This window comes from Elgaria multicarinata, chromosome 14 (genome assembly GCF_023053635.1).
Source record: "Elgaria multicarinata webbii isolate HBS135686 ecotype San Diego chromosome 14, rElgMul1.1.pri, whole genome shotgun sequence".
Taxonomy (NCBI): domain Eukaryota; kingdom Metazoa; phylum Chordata; class Lepidosauria; order Squamata; family Anguidae; genus Elgaria; species Elgaria multicarinata.
This window is the reverse complement of record NC_086184.1, coordinates 10,417,517-10,438,048: the sequence shown is the minus strand read 5'-3', so window position 1 is coordinate 10,438,048 and position 20,532 is coordinate 10,417,517. Positions and strand designations below refer to the sequence as shown.

General features: G+C 41.2%; 1 protein-coding gene across 3 annotated transcripts in view; it reads left to right on the top strand.

Annotated features, from left to right (window-relative positions):
• Nucleotides 1-1,055: 1,055 nt before the first annotated feature.
• Nucleotides 1,056-20,532, top strand: part of CYLD (CYLD lysine 63 deubiquitinase) — a 28,143-nt gene continuing 8,666 nt past the window's right edge. The window contains exons 1-9 of one of the 3 annotated variants that reach the window (XM_063141387.1): nt 1,057-1,211; nt 7,239-7,912; nt 8,215-8,382; nt 9,735-9,840; nt 12,924-13,019; nt 14,232-14,348; nt 17,876-18,255; nt 19,545-19,710; nt 20,320-20,461. In XM_063141387.1, the coding sequence (XP_062997457.1) occupies nt 7,403-7,912; nt 8,215-8,382; nt 9,735-9,840; nt 12,924-13,019; nt 14,232-14,348; nt 17,876-18,255; nt 19,545-19,710; nt 20,320-20,461 (1,685 nt within the window). In that variant the 5' untranslated portion in view covers nt 1,057-1,211; nt 7,239-7,402. Of the gene's footprint in view, nt 1,212-7,238; nt 7,913-8,214; nt 8,518-9,734; nt 9,841-12,923; nt 13,020-14,231; nt 14,349-17,875; nt 18,256-19,544; nt 19,711-20,319; nt 20,462-20,532 lie in introns of all 3 variants that reach the window. The other 2 variants (XM_063141385.1, XM_063141386.1) reach the window with 2 other exon arrangements.

Here is a 20,532-nt window from a genome sequence, read left to right as displayed (position 1 = left end):
CCTGTAAAAACACAACACAAACAACATTTTTATGCGATTATACAACTAATGAAATTTTCATTTATTATTTTTACCTGCTATTACTATTTTAAAAACATTAGGTTCTGGTTGGATCTCATCTAATAAAATGTCTTTGCAAAAGTGTATTCATTTACATTAGTGTCCAGATTTAGCAAAATAATAATAATAATAATTTTTTTGGTAAATATTTTTTTTTGGTATGTTTATGTTAATGTTTAGATGTTTACATCTGCAGACAGATTCAGCGGGACGTAAATGTTACAAATAAATAAAAATATATAATTAGTAACTATTTTAATGCATTTTCTTGCCTAGAAAAATTATCTTAGCATATATATGTGTATATCTATATCTATATCTATACTTTGTTAGAATATTCTATATTATAATATATAAATTAATTGTAATCCACTCTCTGCGCGTTTAACAAGAGCCCGATAGAAATGGAAAAATGACACATACCACAAAACATTTTGCAATACTGTTTATGAACCCATTTTTTTTCTATGCCTCTGTGACCAATAGCTAACGGAGGCTGGAAGATATTATCCAATTATAACCCACCATCCATTTTTATCTCCGCCCTTTCCATAATAGCAAATGGAAAGGTGAGTGGGCGGGAGCAAGGTTGATTCATCCAATCCGCATATGTCTTCGCCTACAGGGCGAGGATGAGGACCCGCCTTCCTTTCCCAGCCAGTAACCAAGCAGAAATCAACCTAGTCAGCCAATCCGACGTCTGTATTACACGCTCTTTTTTTTTTTTTTTTTACATACTGCTTCTCCAACCAAACTTGACGGAGTGGGCTGGCAATGTTGGAAATTCCCTCCGTCCCGGTGGCGGAGAGAGCGAGAGAGAAAGAGGTGGGGATTAGCTTGAGAGGAGCCAATAGGAAGGAAGGGTATTTTCCTCCGCGTCGCGCTATTGGCTGCGTCGCGGCAGGAGGCGGAGCGGAGCGCTGGCATGTAGCAGCAGTGTAGGGCGTGCTCCGTGAAGCCGCTGCCGTGGGCTTCTGAGGGGATGAGGATGAGGCGTCGGCGGCTGCGCTTCTGAGGGGGCCGCCTGAGGCGTCGTGAGGGGAAGGACAGGAGAGCCCTTGAGCGAACCCGGCCAGGCGGAGGGCGCCGGGGCGAAGGATGGTAATAATACCTGGCGACGACGACGACGGCCCTGGGCCGGACACGGAGCGGTGAGTGGCGGGACGGGGCTGCGGAGGAGGAGGCGTGTGTGTATGGAGGGGGGGGGGATTGCAGCCTGTGCTGGGGAGGAGCGCCGTTTATATTAGGGACCGGCGGAAGGCGTTGGAATTGAGCGTCTTTTACAGGGGTGAGGAGACTGGGTTCCCCTTCCCCACTTCTTAGCCTTCCTTTCCTCTTCCGCTTTCCTATATAATTAATTTTTATTATATTATATTTATTTATTACATTTATATCCCGCCTTTTTCCCCTCCCAGGAACCCAAGGCGGCGTACATAATCCTCCTCCTCTCCATTTTATCCTCACAACAACAACCCTGTGAGGTAGGCTGGGCTGAGAGTCTGTGACTGGCCCAGAGTCACCCAGTGGGTTTCCATGGCTGAATAGCAACCAGAACCCGGGTCTCCCAACTTCCCAGTTCAACACTCTAACCACTACACCACACAGCCTTGGAACATCATAGACTCTATGGCATTTCATTGCTGAAAATGGGGCCAATCCTTGTAAGACCCCAATTCTCAAACCAAGGATTACTGCCTAAGTCCACCCCCAGTATGCCATTCTCACTATTATTGTGTTGTATTGTGCTGTACCTTGCCTTGATCTAGAGGGAGAGGCGGGTAACAAACAATTTTTTTAATTATTATTATTATTATTATTATTATTATTATTATTATTATTATAGCACATTGCCAGGTGCTCTGCTTTACTTTTGGTATATTGCATTTATTTATTTATTTTTACATTTATATCCCACCTTTTTTCCTTCAAGGAAACCAAGGCGTTGCACATAATCCTTCTCCTCTCCATGATATCCTTACAACAACAACCCTGTGAGGTAGGTTGGGCTGAGAGTCTGTAACTGGCCCAAAGTCACCCAGTGAGTTTCCATGGCCGAGTGGGGACTAGAACCTGGGTCTCCCGACTCCCAGTCCAACACCTTAGCCACTACACCACACTGGCTCTGTACATACAATCTAAATTACATTCATAGACTACATTGAACAATGGTATTTTCTTCCACCTGTCGTCCCCTGCATTGTCTTCCTTTCCTGTCTGGCGAATTTTAGACTGCAAACTCCTCGGGGCAGGGACCTGGCCTCTTGTGTTCCCTGCAAAGCTCTTTCCACGTTGGTGGTTAGTGCTACATATAAAAAAATAGCAATGGTTATGGTGTTATTCTTTGTTTTGTGGGGATTATTTTTTCTCCCCCCCCCCCCCCGGCAGTCAAAATGTGTTTTATTTTATTGTGTTACGTACTTCTGGGATTTTATTTTTAAATTATGTTTGAGTTTCCTTTTCTTTTTGAGGTTTCCATATCTTCTGCAGGGCTGGGGAGAGTCATTCGTCTTCCTCTCCTCTTCTCTTTCGTTTCCATTTTGAAATGATTTTAATATTACATATATATGTATATTATACATACGCAGTAGTAATAATGGTACATGCTTTCCTCCGTCGGCCCTGCTGCAGCTTCCCTTCCATTGTGTCAAATGTTAGATTGTAAACTCCTTGGGGCAGACACCTGGTGTCTTGACTTCTGTATAAACCACCATACATACATGTTGGTGGTTCTACATTAAAAGCAACTATTTAACATTGCTTGTATTTTTCATTTTATTGTGGTGGGCTATTTTCTCTTTTTTCTTTTCAGTCAGTCAACTGTTTTAGTTTTTTAAGTTACGTACTCTTGGGACGTTAATTGATTTAGTTTATTTTTTAATGGAGTTTGCATAATAACTTATTCTGGAAGGGTAGCTATGTATGTCTGCTGTAGCAAAAACCAAGGCCTGTGGCACCTTACACTAACAGATTTACAGTACAATCCTAGGCATGTCTACCTCAGAAATAAAACCTATTCCAGGTAAGTGTGTATAGGATTGTTGCCTTATGGTGGTAGAAGGTTTTGTGGGCGGGAATCTGCTTAATCAAATGCAAGTTGCTGGACAGAGAAAGAGCTCTTTCAGGTAATCTTGTCATAGCTTATTAAGGGTGCAATCCTATACTTGCTTAGACAGAAAATTGTCCTATAAATATGGTTGTCTGGGAATTGTAGAACTTTTTTCTGTCTGAACATGTGTAGGGTTGCACCTTAAATTAAAATATGCACAGGCTTTTTGCTCACACTTGGATCCTTTGTGTGCACCTCAGTTAAACCAGGAAGCCTCTAATTAAACATACTTGCTGTTACATTTTTACCGAGGAGCTATGTTTACTAATTTCAGAATAATCCAAGATATTAAACTGACTTCAAGCGTGGTTGGGTGTCCTGGCTTGTTATGAATCTGGTAACCTTATTTTCCATCTTAAAATGAAATGGGAAGCTATGGTTGGTTAGAGGTTTCTTAGCCTGCTAATGTCTCACAACAAAGGGAGGAATGAAGGGACTGTATGTTCTGGCAAGAGGTTTGTACATCTCTTTATTTAATGTCAACATATGATTAGCCAAATACAGCTGTAGAGTCATACATGTGTTGAGAAGGGTGTTTTTTTTTTTAAACCGGCAATGAAGTGCAACAGGTAAGAAAGGTCCTGTGCAGAGCTCAAATGTGTGCAAGCCTAGTAAAAATTTCTAACTGCAGTAACTGGTCATAACACTTTCCTAGCTTTTCTGGTGTGTTGTAGCCAGTTGCTGATATTGTGAATGATCAGCATGCTTATTTTGTAGCTGCATAGAAATGTCACAGGTGGTTCCTCCCTTGAACTTCACGGTTGCCAATCTCTTTGTTTCACAGTATATTGATGATAACACTTCATGCATCTGATGAAGTGAACTCTAGAAGGCCAGCGGTATGTCGTGGCTAGAGCGTCAGACGAGGGCTAGCAGAGACTCAGATTGAAATCCCTGCTCACCGGTTGATCTTTGGTCATCCTAACCTACCTTGCAAGGATTTTTGTGAGGATAAAATGCAAGGTTGAGTAGAGCCATGTGTGCTGCCTTGAGCTCCTTGGAAGAAAGATGGGATATACACATAATGAAATAAATAAGCCAGGAATGCTAATGTTTTAAAATAACATTTAAAAATATGTGTAAGTCAGCCAATTGGCAGCAAATAAAACAACATCAACTTGAATGTAACTTTGCCTCCCACCTCCTGATTCCTGCTGGAATAAGTTTTCATTAGTTTCCAGAAAGTGAAATTAGGTTTGGCCTGCTAAACTTCTTCAGGGAGGGGAATTGGTAATGAAGGCGCCTCTGCTGAAAAGTCTCCCTCTTCCCCAACATACTCTCATCCCCACTTAAGCTGCCCAATTATTTTCCTATATTCAATTTTTGACTTTTCTAACAGACAATACATCAGCATCCTGCCAAGATATGGGGAAGGAAGAGAAAGGGAGAAAAATACTTCACTAACATCAAATAAAATGTTTTTTTTTCATGGCTTGTGAAATTTCCGGGAATTTTACATTTCTGAGGTCCAGTGGTTTGACTTGTTTCAAGGCAGATATCTGTTCCTTGTGGGAGAGACATGCACTGGAGAGCACACACAGCAAATTGTATGTGCTTTCTGGTTTTCCACCTTCTCTTGCCTCAAGAACTGCCTTGCTGGATCAGTCCAAAGTTCAGCATCCTCTTCCCAGCAGCACCCAGCCAGATGTTACTGCAAAGCTCACAGGCAAAGCATAAAAGTTATGGAATCCCCCATATTTTTTCTCTGGTATGCACAGTACCATTGTACATTTAGATATCTTGACAAATATTTGTTGATCGATTTATCTGCTCACAGTTTTTAAAAGTCCTCATGAGCGCATCAGCACATCTTGCGGTGGTCTGAATATAAAATGATATTGTGAGCTCACTGGAGGTTGGGTAGGATGCAAATGTAATCAGTAATAATCAGTCTTTCCTATATATCAGCTTATTTAGTATTTCGGAAGGAGCAGGTTGAACTGAACCAAGACTGTAAGAATCAGACTGAGCCATGTAGCATACAGCCACCTAGATATATCTGGAATGCATAGCATAAAGATGATCGCCAGCTCCTCTTCTTTATTTTGGATGTCTGATTCCAAGCACGTTTCTGTCCATTGCATGGCAGCGAGACCAAGCTTATAATTGTCAGGGAGTTCTTGTCAATCTCTAGTGAGTGTATATATAGGATACATATTTCCAAGCATGTGTTTGTCTCATGCACATATGATGTTTTCTGGTGTCCACCTCTGAACATGCCTTAAAGCTGTTAATAGACCCATCATCTTTTAATGGAATGCTTTTAAAAAGTAATCTAAGAGTAGCTGGTATTATACTTGTGTCACAAAACTCTTGGGTTACTTGGGGATAATATAGGTAACTTTTAAGTGTTCTCCTGCCCACTTGGAAGCTGTTTATTCATGAGAATGTGTAAGTGACATAACTGCATGGGTGAGGCTAAGCATGTCAGTCTATTCCAGGGAATGTGAATTCTAGGGGAAAGACCAACATGTTTGGCTCCACACAGGTTGTTGGTTGGGTCATTTAGGTCTTCCAGCTGTGGTGGATCTGCTCACATGCAAATGGCTCTTGCATAGCTGAGAGAAGATTTTGAACAACAACTTAGTTTTGCTCAAAATAAGATGATTGTATGTAAAAGTGTACTTCAGTGGCTAAAACCTTGGGGCTATGGCTTCAGTTCCTACATCTGTCATGGGCTGTTCCCATGTTTGTTTGTCCAGTGTGTTGTTTTGTAGGTATACATTAGTTATAGCCATTACTTTTTGAGTCTTTTAGCCTCCAAAATTTCCTTGATTTCTGAACAGACTAATTAAACCTATATAAAAATCAGCTCCAATTAGTTAATTCTCTAAAAACAAAACAACATACATATGGGAGAGAAACAAATAATGCTACTCACCCCAAAGTATAGTTTAAATACAGACCAAACTGCATATGATGAGGGCAGATTCAAGTCTGCAAATGTCCCAGCCACCTGCACCTAAATAGGGAAGGGATACAATTTAAATCAAAGCCGTGAGTAAGTGGGTGATGAATGCTCCACCCATTGTCTTCCCCATTCTCTTCTGCCTCCCCCCTCCCTGCAATGCATCTTTCATCTTTGTAGTGCTGGGGAAAAAAGATTTATGTGGATGAAGTGTGGGGATAAGCTTAGTGGGTATTTGTGTGCCTCCCCCCTGCTTACCGTACTTGTGGCAGACCCCCGTGCTTGGGGCAGACCTGCATTTGAAGTCAACAGTTCTTCCAGTCATGTATAGTATAATAATGCCTACATATTGGTTGTTTTTTCACCTATAAAGTTACTATGAATGCTATTGAAATATTGGGGTGGGGTGGGGGGAGAATGGGAGGCACAAAGCTGGGTCTTCTGTCTTAGATGACCTTTTACCATCAAAACCGTCCTGCCCCTAGAAGCCAAGCGAGTTCTATCTCTGATTTATTTTGTTCTGATCTTGTTTGGGAAACATGTCCTCACTAAGAGCAGCTTTGACTGAATGATAGTATGGCCATGGACTTTTCTTCCACTGAGCTATTTCTAGAAATGGTTAACCTACTTGCTGTTTTCACGATATCGTATTTGCTTTACATGTGTGGTGTTTTTGTATGCCAAAATAATTAGACATGCACTGCTGTAATAGTTCTCTGTAATCAGTTACTGGGCTGTGAAATAGTAGTTGTCTGTCTCTTTTCCTTCCGTCCAAAACCTGTATATATTAGATTCATTCTCCTTTTATAAGTGGGGAAGCTATTCTGCTTTACAGTAGCAGATCAGAAACAGCTTTGCACTTGTTCAAGGTATAAATAAGAAATTCACAGAGGAATCATACTGCATATTGCCAATCTTATAAATTGGCAGTGATAATGAATAGAAAATGTACTAGTAAGTCAGTTTTATCATGCAGAGAAAATCTTCAACGTGACCTTTTGACTACCTAAAAGTGCTCTCTTCCTTGCCAGCTGGTTGCTGTCATAGGTCTATAAAAGTCAGGGATGATGTTTGCTTACAAAAGTGGTTTGTTTTCTTATGCTTTACTCTTATTATGAGGTCCTTCAGCCTTCAGTGATGCCATCTTTTATTTTTGTGCCCCAGGTCATCTGTTCTGGATTTAGCTCACTAGGACATGGATGAAGAATCATTAACTCATTATTGGAGCTGGGGCCTTTTAGTGGAATCTTCCAATATGTTTGCAGTTATTCTGGCAACTTGGCTGTCTTGAAGATTCTTCTTTGTATGCATACAAAGCTTGAAACACAATGAGTTCAGACTTATGGAGTCAAGAAAAAGGCGGCTCATCCTATTGGGAAGAGCGTATATTTTATTTGCTTCTCCAGGAATGCAGCATTATAGACAAACAGACTCACAAGCTATTAAAAGTACCGAAGGGTAGCATTGGACAATTTGTTCAAGACCGGTCTTCAGGAGGACATGCCAGAAACAACCCTTCGTCCAAAAGCAAAAAATCGCAAATAGGTATCAAGATTTTGGAACATCCCCATGCAGTTCTGCTTGTGGACGAGAAAGAAGTTGTTGATATAGATGAGCAACGAGCGGAGCTGCTATTGGCAATTACCAACTGTGAGGAAAGATACACTATATTTAAAAGCAAAGGTAGACTGAGTAAGGGCCTCCACATTGAGCTTGGCTCGCCGGTGAAAGTACAGCTGAGATCAGGTGATGAGAAATATCCTGGAGTTGTTCGCTTTAGAGGACCCTTGATACAGGAGAGAGCGCTTTCTGGGATATTTTTTGGAGTGGAGCTTCTGGTAAGTATTTTTTTAAAGACATTGCACACTTGGTCACACAGTTTTTGTTTGTGCAACAACGTACAATCTGAAAAGATGCATAGCATTTTGTAGCCCATTTCTCCTCTGAGGAATTCAGGATGGTAGTGTGCCTCCCTGTACCATTCTATCCTTGCAACTAAACTGAGGCAGTTTGTGTTGAGAGTGTGAGTGACTAGCCTAAGAACAACCAGTGAGCTTCATGGCTGAGCCAGGATCTCTCATAAGTCCAATGTTCTAGTTCCTCCTGCTTAACAAATTATGTTTTTCTCCTGGAAATCTAGGAAGAAGGTCGTGGTCAGGGTTTTACTGATGGACAGTACCAAGGCAAACAGCTGTTCAGATGTGACGAGGACTGTGGAGTGTTTGTTGCACTAGACAAACTAGAGCTGGTGGAAGATGATGACAATGAACTGGAGAATGACTATGCAGCTCCAGTTGACTCAATGCAGGTAGACCTTCCTCCTTTGGAGCTCAACTCCAGGGTTTCTGTGAAGATAGGGAAGAATATAGAGTATGGGACAGTTATATTCTGTGATGTCTTACCAGGAAACGAGAGTTTAGGATACGTTGTTGGAGTGGACATGGTAAGAAACTCATCTGACTCTTATAACTTTTTGCATGTGTGTTAAAATTGAAGTACATGCAATATTGGTGGATGGGAGGAATATTTGCAAGCTGCATATGACTTTTTGGCATATACAGTTGCCACCCAGCAACTTTGTTTAGCATCAGGTACAATGTATTGAGTTTGGAAATAGCCAGTTGCCTGATTGCCCAGGGTGAGAGACAATCTCTTCCATGGGATCAGGCGATGCAGCTTTACAAAAGTTTTATTACTTCTTTGTTGGGCCAGAAATGATTAACCTGGAGACACGTGGGCAGACAGGCTAGTAAATTTATCTTATGGTCTAATAACTTTGGTAGGTTATTTACAAGGCCCTATTAAATCTTACTTGAAACTGACAAGGCAAAATATCTGTTCTTAATTGCTTCTAATGACCAGCCTGCTTTGCTAAATAACGTTTCAGGGTTGGCACTACTGATCTTTTTCAGTTCTCCTCTGGAAAGATGGACACATCAGTTTTTGCCTGCAGGAAGAATGCAAGGCTCTTGTTTAATGTGAATATGTGCGTGTATGTGCATCTCAAAAGCATTTCAGTAATATATACTATTCCTCATTTACACCCTACTTACATTGTGAAATCAGAAGGCTTATTGGGGATTTGAAATAAAAATAAGAATGAAGCTGAACTGTTATACTCTTAAATATTAGTAGGCCTTCAACATTGCAAAAAGGAAATAAAATATTTTGCACTTTTAAATATAAATGGAAGTACTGCCTTACCCTTGCTATTTTGTAAGGAAGCAGGCATGACATCTCAGTATTGGAAGCTGCCTCTTACTGCCAGAGTGGTAAAAGATCCTTCAGGCAAGTAGGAAAGCCATTTATGTACCTGCGGTTAATGGCTTCAGTTGTGGAATGTCTGTGTAGCTGACAAGCTTTCCCACCACATGGGAGGTTTTTTTAAAATAAATAAACACAGTCGTCATTGTATGAATGTCATGCTACATTTGAAGCCAACCTATATTGCAGAGCTGTTTCTCTAAATGCAGAATACAGAATGAGAATTCTACAACTGCTGCACTTGAAATGCTGTTGCAGAGCGAGTGTTTGTATTTCTGTGAAAGCTTGTGCATTCTCTCTAGGCTGCATGTAGCCAAGACCTCTTATTAAACCTTGTAGATGCCTTCATGAATACCTTCAGGCAACGCATAATGGTGTTTTAAAAATGATTTTTAGGATAATCCAATTGGCAATTGGGATGGAAGATACAATGGACAGCAGCTCTGTAGTTTTGCGAGTGTTGAAAGCACACTTCTCTTGCATATCAACGACGTTCTCCCAGGTATGCTTTTTTTGTATTTATATATATTTTTAAAGAGTAAGCAAGCCCAATTCTTAGCATGCTTACTTGCATCTCATTCCAGTCTTTGTGCTACTAAAGACCGGATCCTTTCATTTCATTCTTAAATATGTTTTCTGGGAAGTAAGTCCACTAATCCAGGGATTGACTTTGATAGTGTGGTAGTGCTTTGCTATTTGGTTTAATCCACACCTACTTTGACTTCTGGAAATGCTACTCAAAGTCCTCAGGCTTCATACTTCTCTATGTACACCTCAAGCCACACTCAACCCATATTCTACCTTGCCGTGTTGTGTGAACCCAACCATTGTGTGGGTTAAGGAAGAAATGGGGAGGCAGTTCTTATTTGTCACTATTGGCCAGGTGACTGCTTAATTACAAGTCTGAGAATATTTTAAAGCCCATAGATATTGAGAAATAGTGTATAATGCCTCTCCAGGTGGCTCTACATCTTTCATATGGTATTATTTGCTTAGCAAGGAGGGCATTGTGTAATGGATTGTTTTCTTACACTTTCCTCAAAGGAATATGTTCCTAGTGATGCCCACATATGGTTTCACAAAAGAATTGGCATTTGTGAGTAGTGCTCAGAACCACAGGCAATCTGTTCTTTCCTCCCTGTTATCAGAATGCTATTTTTTTCCTGTTTGGAACTGAAGTAGCAGCGTCACCTATATGCTGCATACATGATTGGAATATTGCAGAGTTTGGGCCTTATGACTGAGTCTTTCTGAACGAAAGGAAGGTGTTGACTCGCCCTGTCAGGATCAGCTACGGCGAGCTGCATTGGCATGATGAGAAACAGAGAAAACACCTGGTTGCCAGAGGGCCCTGTCACTGGCCCTGAACAGAAAGGCTCATGACTGAATTGCCAGGGAGGTTGGAAGCATCAGCATCAGTCCTGTGAGGCAGGAGAGTGTCTCAAACGTTCAGGGGAAGGGGAGCAGGGTTTTAAAAGTGAACCCAGGCCCATAGCAAAGGAGTCTTTTCTTCAAAACTCCTGGGAGGGCAGGGGAACAGAGTAGAATGGTTTCAGGTGAACCTAATACCTTTCATTCTGAGTAAGACTTCATTGAGTGAGCCAGGGATGGATGCATGAGATGACAAGAGCCCTGCTGGATGAGACCAAAAGCCTATAGTCAGGCACACTGTTTCCACAACGGCCAACCAAATGCCCATGGGAAATGCACAAGCAGGACCTGAGCACAATAGCATCCTCCCACTCGTGTTCCCCAACAACTGGTATTCAGAGGTACACTCTGAAGGACAGGATGCAGCAAGTGTTGTGATGTACATCGTCTTTAGAGAAGACAAGACAAAATGTTAACTAAAAACAAAAACATGGACTTCAAAATACCTTCTTTGATTAAATGGGGCCCTAATTGTAAGGCAGGTGGTATAGGGCTTGGGTCGGCAACCCAGCGCTCTGGCGCCCACCAGGATCCCCCAGTGCTCCCATCAGACCCCTGTGGTCCTCTCCCACTTGCCACTGCTTCCACCTCCTTCCGCGCTTAGCATCTAAGAAGCAGGAAGTCAGAAGATCAGCAGACTTACCTTCCGATCTGCTGTTTTCCTGCTTCCTTGCTGCTGAGGATGGAACAGCAGGGGTGAAAAGGGAGGCAGTAGTGAAAAGAAACCCTGAGCAGGGAGGATACAGAAGAAGTGGGGGTCAAGAAAAGTGGAGTTCCCAATAAAGAAGTGCGAGTGGACTGAAACAACCATGAGAAAAATGCACTCTCAGCCTTGAAAAGAAATGCCAAATGTGCCCACAGCTCCAAAAAGGTTGCCTGCCCCTGGTATAGAGTATTTGCCATTTTAAGCATAATTGTCATCTTGTAAGAACTTCAGGCAATGCTCTGCTGCTGCTTTCTCTCGCTCTCTCTTTTTTTTAAAAAACATGCTAGTACATTTTCCTTGAAAGACCAGTCTTTCCAAGGGATGTTTTCTTGTCTGGCTGGCATGAGATAAGCTAATGTACTCCAGCGAAAGGAACTGAAGTGTGTTAATAGTGTTATTCCCAAGAGGCAACTTGGTTAAAATGTAATTGAACAGCTATATTCCGATTATGAAACATAAAGACATTTTTATTTGAACTCTTTAATGGATATCTGGCATGGTTGAAAATCCTCAGATGTTATGCAAAGGAAATAGCAATTTTCTATGCATGTGATAACATGTTATTTTGGTGAGGAGCCCTATTTAGTGAAAAGCAGAAAAAGCACAATTTTTAAAATTGAAATTACTGCTTACTATGCATGTTCAGCTTTCTTTTCCCACCCCTAATATGTTTTTCTTTACCCAGACCTTGAGCAGAAAAAAGGGGAAATATTGATGTTGGTGTTTAAAAGAGGGGATCATCTTTTTTTTGTTACAAGAGCTGTTCCTGTTTGTTAACCAAATTATGAGATGTAAAACTAAACAAAAGACTAAGCCTGAAATTGTGATAAGTATTTGTTGCTCCCAAACCATGCAGGAAACAACAACAACAGCAAAAAAAACTGAAGTCAATTTCTTTGGAGTTTTGTTTGATCTGTCCTATCTCTTAAGACTACATTTTGCAACGTACTCCATAGTTGATTCTTGGGGAGGGGAAATACATGCTAAAAACTCTGTTTCATCTGTGTAATTTCACTGTGAGAACAAATCCAGCCAAAATGCTTTTTGCTTCAGTATAAGTAAAATGGTTGCATGCCATAAAACCTGGGAAGCAAAGTGTCCAATGAGTGATGTACTGAAGAAATGGTGGTATGTTAATAGAAGTTGTGGCCCTTATTTAATAGTTTGGGGTGTCCCAAGTCACATGTGTTTCCATTGTGTGGTTCTTGCTTATGAGTGTGTTGTTGCAGTTGAGAGAGGTGTTACCTAGTTGAGAGAGATGCTAAAGCTCCATGTGTATTTCTTGTATGTCAGTGGATACAACACTGCTAAAGAATACTGCGTGGTGTTTTATATCCTACATATGCTCGTATTTTGTACAAAATGGATGCCTTGAAGCTAATGCATTAAACTTTTGTACTGTGCATTCTTCTATACTGTAAATGCCTATACAGTCTTCTCTATTTTAGAGGCTGTGACTCAGGACAGGAGACCTCCCAAACTTGCTTTTACTTCTAGAAGTGGCTGTGACAAAGGGTTCAGTCACAGTAAGGCGAAGTCGACAGGTACTTTTACGCCGCTGTTTTAGTGAAATGTCAGGTGCTGCTTCTGTCCTCATAAATGAGTATTGCTACAAGCAGTCTCCTTGTGTTGGGGGTTCAGAGGCAGGTGATTATTGAACTGGTCCTGCAACACCTGAAGCACATTTGGCAGAAACAGAGCTTTCTCAGTGGCTGTTCTCAGGCTCTGAAACTCGTTGCAAAAGACATCTGTCTAGCTAGTTTCCTCTGATGTTCCACTGTAAGATAAAGGCATTTTTATTCAATCAGGCCTCATAAGTTGACTGTTAACGGTCACTGAAAATCTTGCAGTTTGGTCAACTGGATTTTATAGTTTTTACTTATCTGGTCTTATTTTTTAATTAGTTATTTAGATTTGTTTAGTGTTTTACTGTTAGCCACTTTGAAAAGCTGAAATACGAATTGAACAAAGCACTTTGTTCAAATGCTCTAGAAATTAATTGGTGTTCATTACTAAAGATTGAGAACCACTGTTCTAAAAACCGAAGTCTTTTAGGTGCTGCAAGATTAACGTTTATTGTGGCATAAGCTTGCATGAACTAGAGTCCACTTCATCATATGCATAAAGTGTTGTCCTTAGTTTGCAGGTATATGGATACTAGTTCAAGAAAACTGTTGCCTGCATACATTTTAGTCTTTCTAAGATGCTGCAAGTTGTCTTTGCTACAACAGATTAATGTGGATATGCCTCTGGAAGTTCTAACCTAGAGCAGCTATCTGTGGCAGTTTAGATCTCTCCTCTAAGTAAATTCCTTTAAACTATTCATTCTGTAACGGAAGATCCATGTTTTTGTACTCACCTTGAACATATTAATAGGGGACAAAGTCCTACTGAAGGGAGGAAGCTTAATAATAGATCTGTTTGATTGATGTAACTTTGTTTTCTGAAAGGTACTGTCCATATAGCTTGGAAACACAAAGTGAAAACATGGCTGATTCGTTTAAGGGTTTGGGTGCAGAAAGTAATTCCATGTTCTAGAGTTTGGACCAGATGACCCCCAGTTCTGCACAACTTTCCTAAAACTGCAGAACTGTAGCTCTTCTATAGTCTCTGCTATTACTTAATAAGTTTAGCAGCAACGCTTGGTTTAAAGAACCATACATCTTGCTTTCTGTTAATATAATAATGTGAATATAGCAATGACTCTTCATAGAATTCTTTTCATTGCCTCCTTCATGACATGGTTTGTGTCTTAGGTGCACTCTCTGACCCTGGAAATAGGAACAGATCAGAATATTTTTACACCTTAAACGGCTCTTCAGTAGATTCCCAACCGCAGACGAAATCAAAAAACACATGGTATATCGATGAAGGTAATGAGAGACTTTGATCACGGCTATAATAATCACAGGTGTAATATTTGATCACAGATGTAATAACTGAACATGACTACGAAGAGGTAGTGCATTCAGATCATATGCCCAAATTTTGTATGTACTCTTATTTAAAGTACATTAAAAATGTACTCTTCAACTTATTAACCTTTCCTTTGCAGGAGGATAACAATCTTGTAAATGATAGTTTTTCTATTTTGTTTAAATTGTCGTTTTTAAGGCAGTACTTGAATTGAGATAGGTATTGTCCTGTATACGCTACTTACTTGGTGCTAGCCAAGGGCAATTATTGTTTTTCCAACTCTTTTGAAAGGCTGACCCCTGTGCCATATTCCAACTTCTTCTGAAAACCTACCTCTGTTTCAGTAGCAATTTGTCATAGGTGGGGGTAGGAGTTGGTCCTGAGGGAGGTGGGTGAGAAACCAGTCTAAAGCCCCTCTAGGCTCAAAAGAGCAAGCTTCCCAGTTCCTTGGATCCTAGCCAATGTTTATTGGATAACCCAAGGCATTTTTCTTGGCACATACTGTGTAGTAACTTGAGCTTTTCAGTCATAATAGATAACTCCCAAGGCAACGTTCTGTGGAGGTTTGAGCCCACTTTCCCTATTAGACCAGCTCGGCTGCAGGCACAGGATGCAGAATGCTTATAAATAGTAACTTACTGCTATAGCAGCTTGTGACCTCATGTGCTGAGTATTGACTCATGATTTATTTACATATCTTCAGCTAACAAGTTGGTGATGTTAGGGTGGCCTTCCCAATCATGGTGCCTTCTAGATGTCTTGGATTACAATACCCATCACCCCCAGCCATCAGGGACAACTGTCAGTACTGACTGAGGATGTTGGGCATTGTAGTCAAACACATTTGGAGAGCACAGGGTTAGAGCACAGGCTGTTCTACAGTAGTAGCTAGAGTGACCCTATGAAAAGGAGGACAGGGCTCCTGTAACAGTTGCATAGAAAAGGGAATTTCAGCAGGTGTCATTTGTATATATGGAAAACCTGGTGAAATTCCCTCTTCATTACAACAGTTAAAGGTGCAGGAACTATACTAGAGTGACCGGATTTAAAAGAGGGCAGGGCACCTGCAGCTTTAACTATTGTGATGAAGAGGAAATTTCAACAGGTGCTGCATGCATACAAATGACACCTGCTGAAATTCCCTTTTCAATACAACTGTTAAAGATACAGGAGCCCTGTCCTCCTTTTCATATGGTCACCCTATAGTAGCGTTCCATCTTTCCGGACACGGAACCCAACTTGAACTCCAACATGCAACATGAAGTCTGGTTTTAATATTTTTGTGTCCTTTCCAGCCCCTTCCATCTTCCTTTATTTTTCTCTTTGTATATCTGCACTGAAGACATGCTGGTCTTAAGTCAGCCTTCCCGCATCTGGTACCCTCCAGATGTTTTGGCTCCCTACTCCATCACCACCAGCTAGCATGACCAGGAATGTTGGGAATCAGAGTCCAAAACAAGTGGAGGGCACCAGCTTGGGAAAGGTTGTTTACAGCCATTACTTCTCCCTAGGAACATCAAGGGTTGAAGTTCTGGGCTTGGGAAGAGGAGAACAGAAATCTCTTAAAGGCGAACTCTTATCATTTGCACGAAAGTATAATTCCCAGGATGTTTTAAATCATTACAGTTAAACTATTATTTTATTTATTTATTTATTGCATTTCTATACCGCCCAATAGCTGAAGCTCTCTGGGCGGTTTACAAATTTAAGACAATTCAAAACAAAACAATAGTATAAAGCCATAATATAAAATACAATATAAAAGCATAACCAAGATTAAAACAGCAGCAATGCAAAAATACAAATTTAAAACACAGATTTAAAACAGCAAAGTTAAAATTAATTTATAGACTGTTAAAATACTGGGAGAATAAAAAGGTCTTCACCTGGCGTCTAAAAGCATATAACGTAGGTGCCAAGCGAACCTCCTTAGGGAGCTCATTCCACAGCCGGGGTGCCACAGCAGAGAAGGCCCTCCTCCTGGTAGCCACCTGCCTCACTTCCTTTGGCAGGGGCTCGTGGACAAGGACCCCTGAGGATGACCTTAGGGTCCGGGCAGGTACATATGGGAGGAGGAGTTCCTTTAGATAGCCTGGCCCCAAGCTGTTTAGGGATTTAAATGTTAATATCAGTATAATTTATTTATTTTATTATTTATTTATTTATTACATTTTTATACCGCCCAATAGCCGGAGCTCTCTGGGCAGTTCACAAAAAAGTATAATACTAGTATAAGTTTATAGTACAAATATACTTTCTCCTTCTCTCTCCCATTTTGCGTTATGGCGAATGTGTCGCCTGACGAGTCTCTCTTCTTAAACTGCACAATACACCCTGGAAGCCAAATATTAGCTAAGTGTTGAATGATGTTAGAACAGAAGCCTCCAAACTTTCTACCTGTTAAGAACACTTTTCACACCAGCTTGTCTGCTAAGGAACCATTCTGTCATGAGAACCCTGAACGCTGCAGAGGATTCTGGGGAATATTGTAATTCATGCATAGCACTGGTCAAGCTGATACGGCGCTTCTGGGGTCCTACTTGAACTGAGAGTGGGCCAGACGTCCATCTCCAAAAACTCCCCCACAGTTCCGTGTTTCAGGGAAAGTTTGGTAGCAATGGGCAAGCTGTCTTTCAGAGAAGCATGCCCGCTATTATACACCTTCTCATTCAAGAATTTCTGAGGAGCACCAACATTGCAAGGAATACAGTCTGGAAACTATTTTAACGTGCTTGTGGTGCTACTAAGCTTCCATTAGTCTTATTGGCTGGTGTAGTAAGGCAAAGCCTGATGGTGCTTTAGTGAACCTTGTCCTTCTCCACAGACCACTCATTTTATATTATTATTATTATTATTGCATCATCAGTGTATATGGTGCTGTACATAGTAAAAGAATAAAACAGCAACACCCTGCACATAGGCTTACATTCTAATAAAATCATAGTAAAACAATAAGAAAGGGAGGAGAATGCACCAAATAGGCACAGGGGACAATAAAACTAACAGTGTGAAAGGAAGAACAAAGTCAAGTTCTAAAAGCTGTAGAAAAAAGAAAAGTTATAATGTAGCTATTACCTGGCAGGGTAAAGCATGATTTGCAGCACAATCCTATGGATGTTTATTTAGAAGTAGATACCATTGTGTGCATTGGGACTTATTCCTAGGTAAATGTGCATAGGATTGCGGCCTGAATCCACACACACCCTCCGAATTCTCAGGCCCCTCCTTAATGTCTTTGATCCTGACGTTAGAAAAATGTCTGTCCATTATTTGCTCATCTTGCTCGATTTCTTTTGAGGAACTGCCAGTATGCTGTTTAAGTAGGTCATTCTTTCATAATAGAATCTGCTCCAAGAGAGATTCCGTGCATATTTTACTTCTTTTGTGTGGGAAGCATGAAACATTAGTTTAGGAACTTAAATATTATTTTAATTCCTCTCCTATGCTTATTTACTCTTTTTCTTTCTTTTTACAATTTCAACAGTTGCTGAAGACTCTGCAAAATCACTTAACGACTCTTCTTCTGGGTTTGGGCATTCTTCACCACCACTGCAGCCTCCTCCAACAAATACTTTATCTGCTGAAAACAGATTTCATTCCCTGCCTTTCAGTCTGACAAAGATGTCCAGCAGCAACAATGCTATTGGACACAGCCCTCTCTCTTTATCTGTCCAGTCGGTTATTGGTGAGGGGACTGTTGGAGCAACCCAAGAGAGTCCACCAGCGGCTGTAACACCCATCAACATGCACGGGCTTGAAGCAGGTTCTTTGGCGGAAGTGAAAGAAAACCCGCCTTTCTATGGAGTAATCCGTTGGATTGGGCAGCCACCAGGGGTCAATGAAGTCTTAGCGGGGCTCGAACTGGTAACTATTGTCCACTTCAAAAAGTGTATGTTACCCCCGTCAGCCTACTACAGTAAAACAGCTGCAGCTTCTTTTGTGAAGGTGTCTTGTTCTGTACTTAGAATTTCTGGTATCAATGGAATTTGATATTGGAAATGTAAAAAATAAAATAAAATGCAGTGTTGCTGAAGCCAGCTTGTGAAATAGATTTGCCATGCTGCTTGGTGTTGAAATAAAGGTTCAGTTTACCACTTGCCTCCCTTGTCAAGGCCGAGTAGTGATTGTCTCAGAGCAAACGAAAAAGTAGCAAAACCGTATCTGCATCTCCTTTCTCTGCTGCTGCGACTTTGCCTCGCTTTCCTTTAACTGAAAGAGTGGTATGAGGATATTGCAATTGTAAAGAGGCGGAAGGAGCAGCTGGGATATCGAGGAGGAGGGGTGGGCTCTGTGCGAATGCATGCATGCCCCCAGCCATTCCATAAATATTTGAAAAGCTGGAATACACTTTGTGGTTATTGGCATTGAACCTAAAATGTCTGACATACCCTTTTTGGGGGCAGAAGGATCTCAACGAAAAGGTTTTAAGCCTGCAATCATAGGCACACTTATTTGAGAGTGTCCTATGCTGAACTCAGTGGCCATTTAATTTCTGGGTAAAGATGCATAGAATCATTCTGCTCTACTAGGGAACATGGAAAACTACCTTTATATCTTACACTGAGTCAGACCATTGGTCCATGTAGTTCAGTATTGTCTATACTAACCAGCAGCAATTCTCCAAGATTTTAAACAGTGGCCTTTCCCAGCCCTATCTGGGGATGCTGGGGAATGAATCTGGGACTTTCTGCATGCAGAACATGAACGCTACCTCTGAGCTTTGGCCACTCACAACTTTTTCTTACTCGGATTGATTTGACATTTGCTTACTGAACAAGTTTTGGGAGTGATCCAGAATTAGGCAGAAGCCGTTAGGGAACATCCACATAACTGGAGAATGATCCCTGGATTGCACCCAGTTCCTTGCTTTATGACGGAAACACAACCGGGGGTTTCAAACAGGATATTAAAAATAATGTCCATTGCCTTAGTTATGTGTGTTCTAGTTTTTTTTTATTGAGGTGGGTCAGTCCCCCTGTTAGCTGGGGGAAAGGTAATAACGGCCAGGGAAGGCAACGGCAAACCACCCCGCTATAAGGCCTGCCAAGAAAACGTCAGCAAAAGCTGGCGTCCCTCCAAGAGTCAGTAATGACTCAGTGCTTGCACGAGAGGTTCCTTTCCTTTCTTTCAGTCCCCCTGTTTGCCTTTTCCAGGAAGACGAATGCGCAGGCTGTACTGATGGGACATTTAAAGGAACTCGATACTTTACCTGTGCACCCAAGAAGGCTCTTTTCGTTAAGCTGAAGAGCTGCCGGCCAGATTCCAGATTTGCTTCATTACAGCCTGTGTCCAACCAGATTGAGCGCTGCAACTCCTTAGGTAATCTTCATCTCTTCCCACCCCCCTCTTTATAATTTTTTCTTCTAGAAAATTGTTTCTATCCAGCCTTATAAATTGCTATTAGTGTTCCAATAAGAAATAAATGGAAGAAATGTCCTATTCTGTTACTTACTAGGAACAGATATGGGTTCTAACATACTACTTTACACTAGTGGTCAAACAGTGATGATTAACTCCTTTAAAAGGTGTTTTTTAAAAGCTGGTTGAAATTACTAATAAATGAACATCTTCAACATCATTATTTCTAACAGGTTACTTTGTCTCTGGCTGGGGAGCAAAAGTTAGTTTGACCCCTTGCCAAAGGCTTTGGCAAGAATTTTTTTGGTGCTAAGGCAAATAGGGTTGCAGGGTCAGATATATGGGAAGCATTTCCAACATCTCTATATCCAAAGTAAAATGGTGGCCAAGGAGAGGCTGTGCAGTTGTGGAGGAGGTGATGCAGGCAGTTGTCCTGCTAGTCAAAGAGCCACTGGGTCATCACATTGTGTTTCTGCCCCTCCAAGGACTTTGTTCGCCATTGTTGCTGCAGCTCTCAGAGTCATGGAGAAGTCCAGACCCTTCCTTACTGTCATCGTTTTGTTCTTTAAGCTTTTGGAGGCTACCTAAGTGAAGTGGTTGAAGAAAACACTCCTCCGAAAATGGAAAAAGAAGGTTTAGAAACAATGATTGGAAAGAAGAAAGGAATCCAGGGACATTACAACTCCTGCTATTTAGACTCCACCTTATTCTGGTAAGTATGTAAAGCTGCATTTTGTGGTTGTGAAGGGACCAACAGCCCACACCACAATGGCTGTGGTGTGG